General features: G+C 42.9%; 1 protein-coding gene and 1 long non-coding RNA gene across 2 annotated transcripts in view; one reads left to right on the top strand and one right to left on the bottom strand.

The window, feature by feature from the left end:
* Positions 1–2,485: 2,485 nt before the first annotated feature.
* The window catches only part of cd109 (CD109 molecule), a 28,116-nt gene continuing 17,034 nt past the window's right edge, over positions 2,486–13,567 (bottom strand). Inside the window, exons 20-33 of the mRNA XM_088325621.1 lie at positions 13,041–13,154; positions 11,085–11,294; positions 10,884–11,016; positions 10,594–10,770; positions 9,256–9,337; positions 8,827–9,055; positions 8,567–8,732; positions 7,274–7,464; positions 7,070–7,213; positions 5,876–5,941; positions 5,664–5,803; positions 4,285–4,441; positions 4,124–4,226; positions 2,486–2,687 (exon numbers count right to left, since the gene is read on the bottom strand). Coding sequence (XP_088181747.1) covers positions 2,494–2,687; positions 4,124–4,226; positions 4,285–4,441; positions 5,664–5,803; positions 5,876–5,941; positions 7,070–7,213; positions 7,274–7,464; positions 8,567–8,732; positions 8,827–9,055; positions 9,256–9,337; positions 10,594–10,770; positions 10,884–11,016; positions 11,085–11,294; positions 13,041–13,154 — 2,106 coding nt within the window. The 3' untranslated portion in view covers positions 2,486–2,493. The remainder of the gene's footprint in view (positions 2,688–4,123; positions 4,227–4,284; positions 4,442–5,663; positions 5,804–5,875; positions 5,942–7,069; positions 7,214–7,273; positions 7,465–8,566; positions 8,733–8,826; positions 9,056–9,255; positions 9,338–10,593; positions 10,771–10,883; positions 11,017–11,084; positions 11,295–13,040; positions 13,155–13,567) is intronic.
* LOC148346367 (uncharacterized) lies at positions 3,973–13,198 on the top strand. Its single transcript, XR_015848339.1, has 3 exons — positions 3,973–4,465; positions 9,230–9,314; positions 13,059–13,198. It is a non-coding gene; the product is annotated as an uncharacterized LOC148346367 (long non-coding RNA).

Below are 13,567 nucleotides of genomic sequence, written 5' to 3'. Positions count from 1 at the left end.
ACTCTTACACATACTACTAACAAGTTTGACACAAACAGCCGAAATTTTTAATTGTGAGAGTCAAAGAGCCACAGCACGCATTAACCGGCATTAGATAGATAGATAGATAGATAGATAGATAGATACTTTGTTCAAGACGTAACCTACGCAGATGATTGGCAGTCAGTTATGTGTCCGGAGCAGCATAAAAACAATTAATTTCAAAATATTATTTGTTATTAACGCTGATGGATTCAAGTGTGTTTTAAGAGGGGGGAAAAAGTAAACATGAAACGAGCCAAAGAGCCACAGTATATAGAAAATATGATGAGGCAAAGAGCCATATGCGGCTCTAGAGCCGAGTGTTCGCCACCCCTATACTACACTTTCTTACATACAATACTATACACATAACACTATAATCACACACAATTATCACGCACACTACCATTATACTCTCTCACATATCACTATATTCATACATACAGTTCTACTCTTTTATCATGCAAATATACTATCATACACATACTGCTATGCTGTCACACAAACAGTACTACTAAACTCATTCACAAGCTATTGGTCTCTCTCACACATAAAATCATAATATAACATACACTACTATACTCATTTACACATATTACTGTGCTTTCATACAAACGGTACTGTACTTTCTCATACATATATTATTATACTCAAACACACACCACTATTCTGTCACATGCATACTACTAAACCCTCTCATATACACTACTATACTCTCTCAAACATGTAACTATTTCTCTTAAACACATATCATACTCTCATACACACACTACTATGCTCTCACACTTACTACTATACTCTCTTTCATACACTACTATACTCTCACTTATACTACTATAGTGGGACCAACTCAGGTTTGACGTGCGAAGGGCTACCAATGTATTTATTTCCAAAATATCAAGTTATGTTTTTACTTATTGTCTTATAAGCAGGTTGTAATTAATAAAAGTAGGATTAAAATAGACTCTGCTTTAATTTCCAAGAAAATCACAATGACCCCTTACCGGTGTGCAATTTTCAGAACCAGTTGAAGAGCTTCTCAGGTGTTCTTAGTGGGCTATCTAGTGCCCACGAGCCCCACATTGTTGACCCCTGTACAAGATAAAATACCAATAAATGTTATAAATATATAGTATACTCTACGTGTTTGCTATTTCTATTTTAATCTGAAAATTGTTTGAATTAGCAAAATGATTTGCCATATCAGATCAGATGGGTAAGATAGACAAACGAAGCTACTTGGGTTTCTGTTGATTAAGAATGGGAATAAAGCATCATACATTTCATTTTCAGACATGTTTTCATTTGTGTGATGAAATTGTATGACCTTTTATGTCTTCTTGTTATGTGAAACCGTTACATACAGTTTTTACTAACCCTAAAGGCTCAAGTGTGGAAAGTCAACCACTGGGAAGGTTTCCTTGATGTTCCTTTTCTTTTTCATACATCATATGCAAACCTCCATCTCATTTAGTTTACATGCACATGAAATTCCTTTTTTTTGTTGACATTAGATAACCTGTTTCAAAGTCGAGGCCCGTGGGCCGGATATGGCCTGCGAGTTTTTTTGCGGCCCTTGATCTTATCTTGATTGATCATTTTTTCATACACCAGGAATCGTTGAGTATTTTTTCCACTGTACTTCATGAAAAGTATTATTTATAGTAATGGATTTTTGCACTTCATTGTATTCCAATCCAATTATATTTAAAGACGGGCCAATAACTTCAAAATATACTACTTGCTGACGCCATCTTCTGGCTGAAATCATCATTGCAGCTGCTGTCAAGCTGCTTCTGTGGCACGTGCACGTATGTGTCTATCCAAGATGCGCTCCAATTAACTCTTCTTTTTTCATCTTTTTTGAGGTTGGCATTTGGACTGTATTTAAAACAGACTTTTCTTACTTTCACCGTTTTCATCCTAGAATAAAAGAAAACCGCGAGAATGTGTGTGAAATCACTCCTCCCTCCTTTCCTCCAGCTTAATGCGCTCCGTGGCCTGGACACCAAGGGTGGTATAGGTAAGATAAAAGCAGATAGGCGCCAAAATATTTAAATTGAGAGGATGATAGAAACAATTGCTATAATTGTTTCTTCCTTGTTTAATTAGCCCACGTTTGCTAAAATAGAAACTACGGTGTGACTAGCATCGCTAAGGAGGCTTTTGGTATTAATCTTCTCAATTTAAATTTGAATGCTTATAACACACTGCAAAAATAATTCTTAGCTTAAGTGTTTGTATGCTCATTTGGTGTTTGTCCCTTTAAAAACAGAACGTCCACGTTTAGAAAAACTGGAAAAGGCAAAAGCTTTCCAACAATGTTTATTGCAAAGAATTACTACAAGTCATTTCTCAAACACAAATACCTTTGTGCTGTTCATTTTGACACAAATAATTTATATGTGTGTTCATTTTGAATATTCAAACGACTAAAGTTATTTAGTTCTAGCAGGTTGATTAATAATGACATCACGCATGTTGCATCATCATCGTAAAAACCATGAGTAAAAGAACAGGAAGTGGGCGGAGCTTGAGGCCGGAAGAGAAGGTGTCGTCTGTCCATTGGTCGTCTCCGATACACTGATAACAGTCGTGGTCGCAATACCAGCACGAGTCCAGATGTTGGCGCCATTCCGATAAGTAAGTCTGCACAGTTCGACGGCCTGGAAATTGGAAAATGTGCGGCGAATTTTAGTAGGACTGGGCATTACCTGGATTTTTGGTATCGATCCGATCCAAGTAAATACGTGGTATTATCGATAGATATCGAATTGTTTATTTAGTTGTAATACATATGGAATTTCTGTAAATTCCGTACAACACAGCGTTCCTGGTTAGAGGCTGCATCTCTAAATTTAAAGGAACATTGTGTAATATTTGACCACCAGGTGGTACTGCATTGCGTCATGCAATGAAAACCAGTACTAAATTAGCACAGCGTAGCAGCACGATGCTAGAAAAACATGGCACAACTAGGTATGGATTCCGTTATGTAAAGAAAATAGACATTTCTCGACCTATGAATATTTAGAAGAATTATCAGTGGTATAATAGTTTGTTTCTTGTCTGTTATTCAAATCATGAATGAAGGTTTTTTTTTAATAACCACAAGGAGGCACTGAATAATACACACGGTCCCTTTAAGGAAGAAACCCAACTTTGTTTTTGAACATCCATTTCTTTCGTTTCTAAACACATCAGCGGGGAAATGTCTAGTACAGAAAAGTAACACCTTGTGGCGCCATTAAGACACTCACAGTCAAGTTCAATCAACTAGCGCAGTAGTGAACATGAATTAAATTGAGACTGTCATGTAGCCTGAAGGGTGGAGGGGCTTCAAGCTGCAGTCTCATGAAAGTATTTTTCATCCAGGGGAAGTAAACAGAAAACCGTAAACATGTAGTCATTAGCACCTGCTTGTTACCTTCTTTGTGTTGGTATCCACTCGTTACCTTGCATTTTCCTCATAGTTACCCTTCATCTGGGTCAGTGACCTTCCTAGGCCACCCCTATTATAAATACCTAGAAACTATCTGGTTACCATGGTGAACAAGCACGCCAATTGGACCCATTCATTTCGGATAGGGGAGGTTTTCTGTTACTATCGCTAGCACAACACATAGCACATGATTCCGGTTGAGCCAGATTTTTTTATATATACTGTATATATTTTGTTGGTGTATTCTCAAAGTCCTATGAGGAGTTGCGAGCCAAACTTTAGCGGAAGAAAAGGCTTCTAAATAAAACAGAGGATTATTATTGGTCAGGGGATTTGCAAGGCCACCACAGCAATGTTGGCAATTGCGTACAATTTTAGAGTTACTTCTCTGTAGTAGACATTTCCCCGCTGATTCTGCTGAAGATTGCCATCTTAATCCAATTGATCCATTCATGCTCGTCACTGGTTGCATGATGAGGTATTTGGCTACCAAAAGGACTCATGGTTCCCTGCGCTATATTGAATTTCTTTACTTTGATTCTCAGAGCAGTTGGCAGAAATCACATCGCCTCGATGCTTTGTTTTAATCAAACAGTTGAATTTCCTGGTCCGCACCAGTTCTAAGCCAGCCGCTTGCATGTTTTTATGACCCTAACTTACGTGGTTCGTAGTAATCGTAGACCAGGACCGTAGCTTCCTGGATTTTGGCGACCTTGAACTCCACCCGGAGAGGAATTCGCGCGCACTCCATCTGCGTTGTGATCTACGCAAACGCCGCATGTAAACACTTGCACGTCGCCACGACGACGACGTCGACTCACCGAATCCAGGTAGACGACGACTCTCCCGGGCCCGCCCTCCATCTTCTTGACCGCCCCCTCGAGTCGGACCGCTTCGGGTGCCAAACTGAAGCCGCTCAGCAGGCTCACCTCGGCTAGCGCCATGCCGGTAGCGTTCAGGCCACTTCCTTGGCGGAGGCTATTAAAATCACGTGAAAATGGGGTACGTACAAGTGCTTGAAATCCCTGAAAATGCTTGAATTTGAATGTGTTTTCAAGGAAAAGCGCTTAATTATAGGTAAAGTGCTTGTAAATGCTTAAAGTTCTTGCCATGTTTTTTTAGGGTTATGGTTTGGGCTTTAAATAAGGGTTTTAAACTCCTTATAGTTCCAAAAACAATTGCAATTAAGGTTAGAAACTAATGTTTAGGCTCCTTATTAGGGTATTAAACTGAATGTTAGGTTCAGAAATAGGGTTGGGATTACAGCTAGAGATACTTGGGTTTGAGCTAGAGGTTAGGGTTCAGAACTGAAAGTAGGGTTCCAAAATAGTTTTAGAGCAGGGGTGTGAAACTCATTTGAACTCGGGGGGCCACACGATAGAACAAACATTCTGTTGGGGGCCGGACTAGTAGATTAAAGAGAAAGAAAAAGAGGGAGGGAAAAGGAGAGAGGGCGGGACAAAGAAAGAGAGAGGGAGAGAGCGTGAGAAACAAAAGAAATAAGTCATGAGAGGGGGGGAAAAGAAAGGGAGAGGAAAAAAGAAATCCAAAGCGAAATAGAAGACAGAAGGAGAGAAAAGAAAGCGCGAAGGGTAGGAAGAGAGAGAGAAAATGAAGTTAGAGCAAAAGAAGTTAAAAAGACAGAGAAATAGACACAGAGAGTGAAAGAGACAGAGAGTGGGAGAAAGGGGGTGGAAAAGAGAGAGAGAGAGAGAGAGAAATAAATACAAGTACAGTGAGTGTCTTTGTGAGGGGAACCTGGCTTTGGCAACATCAAGTTGACATATTTCAACCAGCAGCTTGTTTTTCTCTTCCGCTTCTCTGAGTGTTGTCTCGCGGGCCGGATTCAATACCTTAGCGGGTCTGATCTGGCCCGTGGGCCGCCTGTTTAACACCTGTGTTTTAGATATAGGGTTTACAATTTGAAATGGGGCTGGGGTTGGATGTAGAGCTAGGGTTTGGGCTGCAAGTTAAGGTTTTAGGTTTCCAAAATAAGGTTGGGGCTGGAGTTGGGGGTTTGAAACTAAGGTTTAGGCTTTTGGTCTTTTGATATGCGCGGGATTTCTTCTTTTAATAGTACTGGAAAAAAATGGAAAATATGCATTGAAGTCCTTAAAAAGTGCTTGAATTTGGCCATGAAGCAGGTGAGTGAAATTTGTCATAAGTCGGATGGCTGTGAAACAAACCATGAGGGACTTACCTGCAGCACACGTCCATATACGGGTGCGAGTCCCCGCCCATATCCGAGATTCGCACGTGCACGTCAAACGCTTCGGAAGAGTCTGCGTCCCTGCGTCGGCGACTGGCCTCATTCATCCTCACGTTGTAGACCACGTTGAGCTTAGGTCAACAAAGACCACGCCCACTAGGTTATACCCCACCCATTCCTTCAGTTAGGACGACACACTGTACCTGAAGAAACGCCAGGCCTTGACCCTCGGCCACCACCTCAAGGTTGAGGTTCTGCGTTGGCTCCACCTGAGGGACGGTCCCAGTTTTTGTTATTATTTTCCATTTAGTGCTTTTAGAATCCAATCGAACGATACGCATCGCTTTTGTGACATTATCAAACAAAGAGCTTTTTAAAGGACTTATGTATATTTTTGTATTAATATTTAAATCATTCAGATCACATGTGTCAAACGTATGGCCCGAGAGCAAAATGTCGCCCACTACATCATTATAGGTAGCCCCGAGGATCTTCGAATGTCCAAGTGTCTTGGAAATAAATGATTCAAGATTGCTTTGATAAAAAAAACTACATTTCCCACAAGGCCTGTCAACAACAACACCCATGAACTGACAACCCGGTCCCACTAAACTGCAGTGTTTTCATATCGATGCCCAACAGGTGTGATAGAGATATTTTGTAAAAAAAAAAGTCCATGATTTTTTTTATATTTAGTTAATAACATATATACGTGTTGCTCTATTTTTCAGTGAAACTGTAATGCTGTAACTTAAATAAGTTATACATTCATAGTAAGGCGTCGTTAAAGTTACATCAAGCCCTTTGAGGACAGCCATTATACTGATGTGGCCAGGGTTGGGTAGGGTTACTTTAACTGGATTACTTTCAATTGCTTTTGGATTACTCTAATACCAAATATGCTAATAAAAGACAAAAGAAACTAAATAGGAATAAAATGACAAAATTTTGTGCAGGCTTGGGGAGTAACGGAATACATGGAACGGCAAAAATGATGTTGGCAAGCTGTTTGGATTGATTTTCATTTTGTTTCTGTCGCATTTTATGTTCGTTTTGCCAGAGATCAAAGAGATCAAAGCCAGGAGAGAAAGCTTATCACGTGTTGTGAGTCATCATTTTATTCATATTTAGTTGAATTTGTCTTTTATTAGCATGTTTGGTATTGGAGTAATCCAAAAGTCATTGAAAGTAATCCAGTTAAAGTAACCCTACCCAACCCTGGATGTGGCCCTCGCATACATCCCAACATTTCGACATTAAATAGTTATACATTTTATGAGGCATTCTTAATTTGACCTACAGAACACAATCCGTCTCAGGAATGTTGAAAAATCTACCCCGACGGCGGTTAAGGGATCAGTGAACCAAAACAAACAAAAAAAAAGTCCGAAGTGTACCTGCCGCGTCTGCAGGAGGCGCCGGTTGTCCTCGTTGATGGTGAAAACGCTCTCGCCTCCGTTGACGACGACCTTCAAATCCACGTCTTGACGATGAAGTGTCGCGGCCGTGGTTGACAAGGCCTGCAGCGCCACCACCGTGTCCTGCAACGGCAGGACGGTGACCGGAGCGGTCGAGGTCCGTCCGACTTTCACCCGACTCACCTGCGTGCTCCCGAAGCCTCCCGTGGGGTTGCGTTGGCGTCCGAGCCACTTGGCCAGGCCGCCGACTTCAGGAAGACGACCCAGCTCGTGGAGGCTCAGCAGCGCGTAAGAGGCCGTCTCGATGTCGGAAGAGCTGGGTTGCCAGGAAGACGCCAGGTCGGCAGCCTGCGAAGTCCATCTGAGAACGCCGCCTGCTTTCACGCGTGTTGAAAAAAAGTACCATTATCACTCATTAGGGAGCAGAAACCCTCACTATACACATAAATCCGCTAAGTACACCCTCTACCCATTTTTAACATGCTCTCTGCCAGTTCCAGCTCAGCAATAGTCGACTGGGGATATTGGATCACAGCCACAAAGGTGTTCATTTTAGGTGGGATTAAGAAGAGCCGCCACACAACACAAACTTGTTCCTTCGGCCACTCTGCAATAGTTAACTGGGGATAATGATTTTCAACCAAAACAGGCAAACCACAATGGCAAGAGTCAGCAGCCTAAAACAGAAAAACAGTGCTCTCCCAACTTCTGCTCTCAGCAAGAGTTGACTGGGGATAATAGATTGCAGCTGCACACGTGATGTTCATTTTAGATGGAAATAAATGAAACAAAGCTGCCACTCAGGACAAAAATTTGCTCCCAACATTAACCGAAAGGAAATAGTGGACCACAGACAAAACAGTGCAGTTCGTTTGAGGCAGGCCACAATGGCATGTCTCACCAGCCAAAACCAAATAAAGCGTGCTCTACCAGGTACTGCTCTTAACTTTAGTTTACTGGGGATAGTGGAGCGCGGCCAAATCCATACATTTGAGTACAGTAATAGCAAAAAAAGCCACCAGGCCTGATAAAAGTGCGCTCTGCTAGCCACTTCTCAAAGCAATATGCATTTAGGGATAATTGATAACGTCTGCACAAGTGCAGTTCCCTTTTTGATGGACAGAATGTCAGTAAAGATCTCCCAGAGCTGAAACAAATGTGTTTTACCAGGCCCTGCTTGCAGCAATATGCAATCAAGGATAATGGATCGCGAGATATTTTAAAATACTGTCGCCACAAAGTACACAGAAGTGTGGGATTACAGGATTTACATGTTAGTTGAAAAAACCTTTCTTGACATCTGGCACTATCTAGTGGCCATTTGGGCTTACGTAGTGTAAATCCATTTGCAAATGTTGGATTATTTGGGGTACTAAATGGAAGTGTAGCATGGTTAAATGATCTAGGTTTGTTTAAACGCCTCTTGCCCAAAAGGGGACAAAACACGTTTTTATGTCATCAATCCAACGCACTGACCTATCATGTCAGCCCTTTGGATCAGCTGATCAAGGGCGCTGCTGCTGCTGTCCATCGCCAAAGCGTAGGACACCAAACTGAGGCTGTAGTTGCTGGAGACCTGACCTGTGGCCAGTCGGCTCTCCAGGAACATCAGCGCCGAAGACACCTGGCCTGAGTACTGGACCTGACAGACAAACGTCAGGGAAGTCATTTATTCCCACGGAACTCAAATCCGTCATTCTGACCTCTAGTGGACAAACCCGTAACCACGGTCTTACCCTGAGGTGAGCATCCTCCAGCAGCGCAATGAGAACATACGCGGTCAGCGAAACCGGCCCGTCCAGACCCCCTTGGAGTTCCGTGTGGATAACACGGCCCGGTTCCAAAAAGACGCCGTCCGCCCCCTGTTGGTTAACCAACCAGGACACGGCCGCCTTCACAACGTGCTCGTCGATGCTGATGAAAGGTCGGGCCTGGAGGAAACATCTCAGCACGAAGGCCGTCAACCTGGACCCAGCCACCAAAATCAAAACAGGAATCTCATCAAAGGACTACAATTCAATATGAGGTTGAAAAATGAGGGTCACCGATATTTTTGATGCGGTTAACTACTTCTCGGTTGATTAGTGCAAAAGGCTACCAGTTATCTTTTAATAACTTCTATTATGTTATTCTCTCTAGTCTAGAATCTTCTCTGATGACCTCACCAGGTGCTTCCAGAAGAATCGCTTTCTCCAAAGGCGCTAAAGGATCCATCTGCTCGCTGGTAGGACAACTCTCTCTCGTAACCTGGGGACAAATGTGTTTCACAAGGCTTGGAAACAAGACCTATAGAAGTGAGTTCCCACCTAAGTAGTCCATTATGTTAGGCTATGACACGGGTCAGGAACTTTTTTGATCCTAAGAGCCATAATAAGCGAAATATTTCAGTAAAAACATTTCAGCACATTTGAAATATGAGATAATAAAAATGCCAGAGCCTGTGTCCCAAATTTACAAATACACCACATTAAACTTGTCTCTCTCCCGAAATTACTGAAGATAATTGAGGCTCATCTTGGCCTTAATTTTTTGTGTGAAGAACAGTTTCATAACGAGGTGCAAACAGAGTTCTCTTGTAAATATGTCACAAAAAACTGCAAACGAAAAGTTTATGGATATATTTCCCAACAGCACAGTGGGCCCGTGTAAAAGGAGCGTGATGTGTTGCATAGCTCTGCCCACCCTTACTGCTTACCTAATCAAATTGTTCTGTGCGCTTGGCTAGCGTTTGTGGGTAACTACAGTTTGTTGTGTGGGTTTTTATCATACAGTGTCTCAACAGCGAACATATATTATTTAACAAGCTTTCATGTAAAGGATTCTTCAGCAATGTACAGCCAGAACTGGGTCTGTTGGTGTGACACCGTGACTTTTAACTGTTTTAGGGAATATGCTCTTTATATACTGGACCGACTGTCACAATTACTGATTCGGGGCACCTGCGGCTGCCAACAGTCCTGGTTGCTGATTGGCTCCTTGCCACTTTTTAACCCCCCGACTCCCTGTTACCGGCGTCCGATCGTTGCGAACCTCCAGCTCCCGCTAAGGCAAGCCTTCCGAACTTTGACTCTCGTACGTTTCCCGGCTCCGACCTGTTTCCGTTTGATCGCGTCTCTGCTCCTGCGCCCCGGCAACTTGACCTGCTTTTCCCTCTTCGACACCGCTATCGCTCGCCAGAGAAGTGCCACTTCCGCGTCCCGAGCGACCTGCTCCCCACAATCAACGATCACTGGATCGTGGGTGCCAGCTTACGTCTCCTTCTCAGTATAAATAGAAACTAACGCAATTGGGTTCCCGTCTCCGTTCCTGGTTCCTGACATCGACATTGAACACAATGGAAGTATTAGCACAGATCGCATTTTACTGAGCCACATGCACATGATGCAAAGAGCCGCATATGGTTCGTGAGCCATAGGTTCCTGACCCCTAGGCTATGATATCACTTCACTTTTTGGCCTGCAATGAGCCGAATAACTTTCAAGTAAGGAATGGCTCAAGTCAACCTGACTCCATGTAGGTCACGGCAGATTCCCGAACGTCTTCCTGGTCCTGCCCGGTGGCGTTGAGGTAGAGCAAAACGTAAATATTGGGAGCAAAATGGATCATGTTCTGCTCGCCGCAGCCGTACGGCATCTGGATCAGAGATTCCAAGCCGTGTATGGATGGACCCAAGATGTCCCCTGCGTTGAAGAACAAAAAAATTGAACTGAGAAACTGGCAGAAACATCAACATCATGTGACTCTGTGCACTGCCCCCTTTGGGTTGGAGTGTGTATCGCTTGCGTTCCCGTACCAGCAAGTGTGAGCCAGGCTTTCTTGCTCCCCTCCACAACGTCCTCAGGGAATATGAAGGTCATCGAGGCGGAGAAGAAAGACGAAACGTCCAGCAAGAGCGATGACGAAAACGACTCCTCCACCCCTTCGGCCTGCAAAACCTCAACTATTAGTAGACGCCGCTAGCGTCTGGATGCTAGGAGACGTTAGTCTTCCTCACCTTCACCAGGACGGTCCCTCGGGCCTGGTCCAAGCCTAAGACGGATTTTGTCTTCACAGTGACGGTGACATCGCCGAGGGCGACCGGTCGAATGGGGAAAAGGACGGTTTCTGAGGTTTTTGCGAGCAGCATCACCCGCCGCGCCGTTAGCTGCAGATTGTTGGCTAACACCAACTCAAAGGTGTCGTCTTGAACAACCGCAACTAGCACCTGAGCACAAACGTGCAACAAAAAAAAGTTACACCTGGTGTGCAACACATAAAAAATATACATTACAATGGAAGTTTATGCTACAATTGTATCTTCGCCACATTGTATTTGTAACAGAAATTGCTCCCAGCTACATAACTTTGTACCATCATGAACATAAGCACAAAAATTAGTATTCCAAGAGACCCTATTCGTCACTATTATCACAACTTAGCACTCCGAGTTGTTCCTCTGTATGTTGTCTTTCTCTCGCACACTTACCTGATTTGGTCACTCACCCTTTCCTCGTAATTTGTCTTGATTTTCCCACATTTTTTCCTCCTATCACAACTCTTCCTCTTCCCTTTGTCACTACTCAGTCCCCTTGAAACCTTGCTATCAGTCAAAGCGCTCTCGTTTATTCAGTGTACCAAAACCACTGCCTCATCCCCCAGACAACAAATACCACCTGATGAACTCTTGAACTGTCGGCTTTGCTGCTTTGACATACTGGATCCCGACCCTTTCGCTTATCTATTGGGGAACGTTTATTTGCCCTGCTGTTTTGGATACTGTTGCCTTCCTACCTGCCTCTTTGTGTACCCAACCCCGCCCCAATAAAGGACATATACACACACACACACACATATATATATATATATATACAACGGGTACCTGGAATACCAAAATCTTGTGAAATGCTTGCCAACCAAAAATGAAGAAAGATTGTGTGGTTTGATCACTGGAGTCTCTAGCTTGTATTCTTCTTTGGGCTTTGTAGCACTCGTTTTCGGTTACACGACCTATACGGCGACATCTAGTGGTAAAATAATGTACGCCGTCCCTTTAATAATGACTAATATTTTTATTTTTTATAAATCAATATTCTAGAAACATTAAAGCACTTCGATAAATTCATCTATAAGCATTGGAGGTGATTGATAATAAATTGTAGTTTGTATTCTTCTTCTTGCTTTTAAGCACTCGTTTTCGGTTGCATGACACCTTAATCCACAGGTGTTAAACAGGCGGCCCGCGGGCCAGATCAGGCCCGCTAAGGGATTGAATCCGGCCCGCGAGACGACACTTAGAGAAGCGCAAGAGAAAAACAAGCTGCAGGTTGAAATATGTCCACTTGATGTTGCCAAAGCCAGGTGCCTCGAACAAAGACAATGTATTTGTATTTATTTCTCTCTCTCTCGCGCTCTCTCTTTCTTTTCCACCCCTTTTCTCCCACTCTGTCTCTGTCTCTTTCACTCTCTGTGTCTCTCTTTTTCTCTTCCTTTGTTGCTCTTTGTCTCTTTCTCTCTCTGTGTCTTTTAACCTCTTTTGCTCTAACTTTCTTTTCTCTTTTCTCTCCTTCTGTTTTTCTATTTCTCTTTGGATTTCTTTCTTCCTCTCCCTTTCTCCCAACTTTTTATCTTTTGTTTCTCACGTTCTCCCCCTCTTTTTTTTTCTTTGTCCCGCCCTCTCTCCTTTTCCCTTCCTCTTTCTCTTATTTCTTTATCTCTTTTTCTTTCACTTTAATCTAAGAATGTTCTATTGTGTGGCCCCCAAGTTAAAATTAGTTTGACACCCATGCATTACAGCGACGTCTGGTGGTCAAATTATACACACTTTCTTTTACTGGCGGAAGATTTCTTCTTCTTACGGTGACTTCTGGCAGTAAAAGATGTATTTTACTTGAATGGCACACAGGGGCAGGGGTTCTAGCACCACCTACTGTCTATCCGTGCACACGATTGCCTGAAAATTGTGATGACTCACATCTAACTCCTCATGAAGGTTGTTGAAGAGGCTGAGCTCCAGAACGATCTCCTCGCCGCGGGTGACGACGGGAGGCAGATGCACGGACAGGAGGAGATCCTTGGAGACGGTCAACTGCGGGAGTTAAGGAGAATTCCAGTTGTACTTGGGAAAATTTGGGGAAGGTGCTATAATAATAATGTAATGTTTATTGAAAGTATTGTTAGATACATGAATCAAAACATGACACAAAACTAATGCTGAGAGGGAGCATGGCCAAATTTGGTCACCTTACGCCCCCTCCCCTAAGAAAATTTGAAAAATCTATCTCTGCCAACCTTTGCGTAAAGGTTTGCAGCGAATTTGCACGAACAACCCGGTCGGGCAAAAAAATTCCAAATTTTTGGTATCCTGAAATAAATAAGGTTTCCATGCAAGTTGCTGGTAGGTCCAGGCACCTGTAAACGTAAACCATCAACACGACAGAACTCAAAAAATGGATCAAAGGGCACATTGATCATTCCATGTAGTACTTTGAACACAAAAAT

Source organism: Urocampus carinirostris, chromosome 20 (genome assembly GCF_059441175.1).
Source record: "Urocampus carinirostris isolate Australia breed hairy pipefish chromosome 20, RoL_Ucar_1.0, whole genome shotgun sequence".
Lineage (NCBI taxonomy): Eukaryota > Metazoa > Chordata > Actinopteri > Syngnathiformes > Syngnathidae > Urocampus > Urocampus carinirostris.
This window is presented reverse-complemented; position numbering and strand designations above follow the sequence as displayed.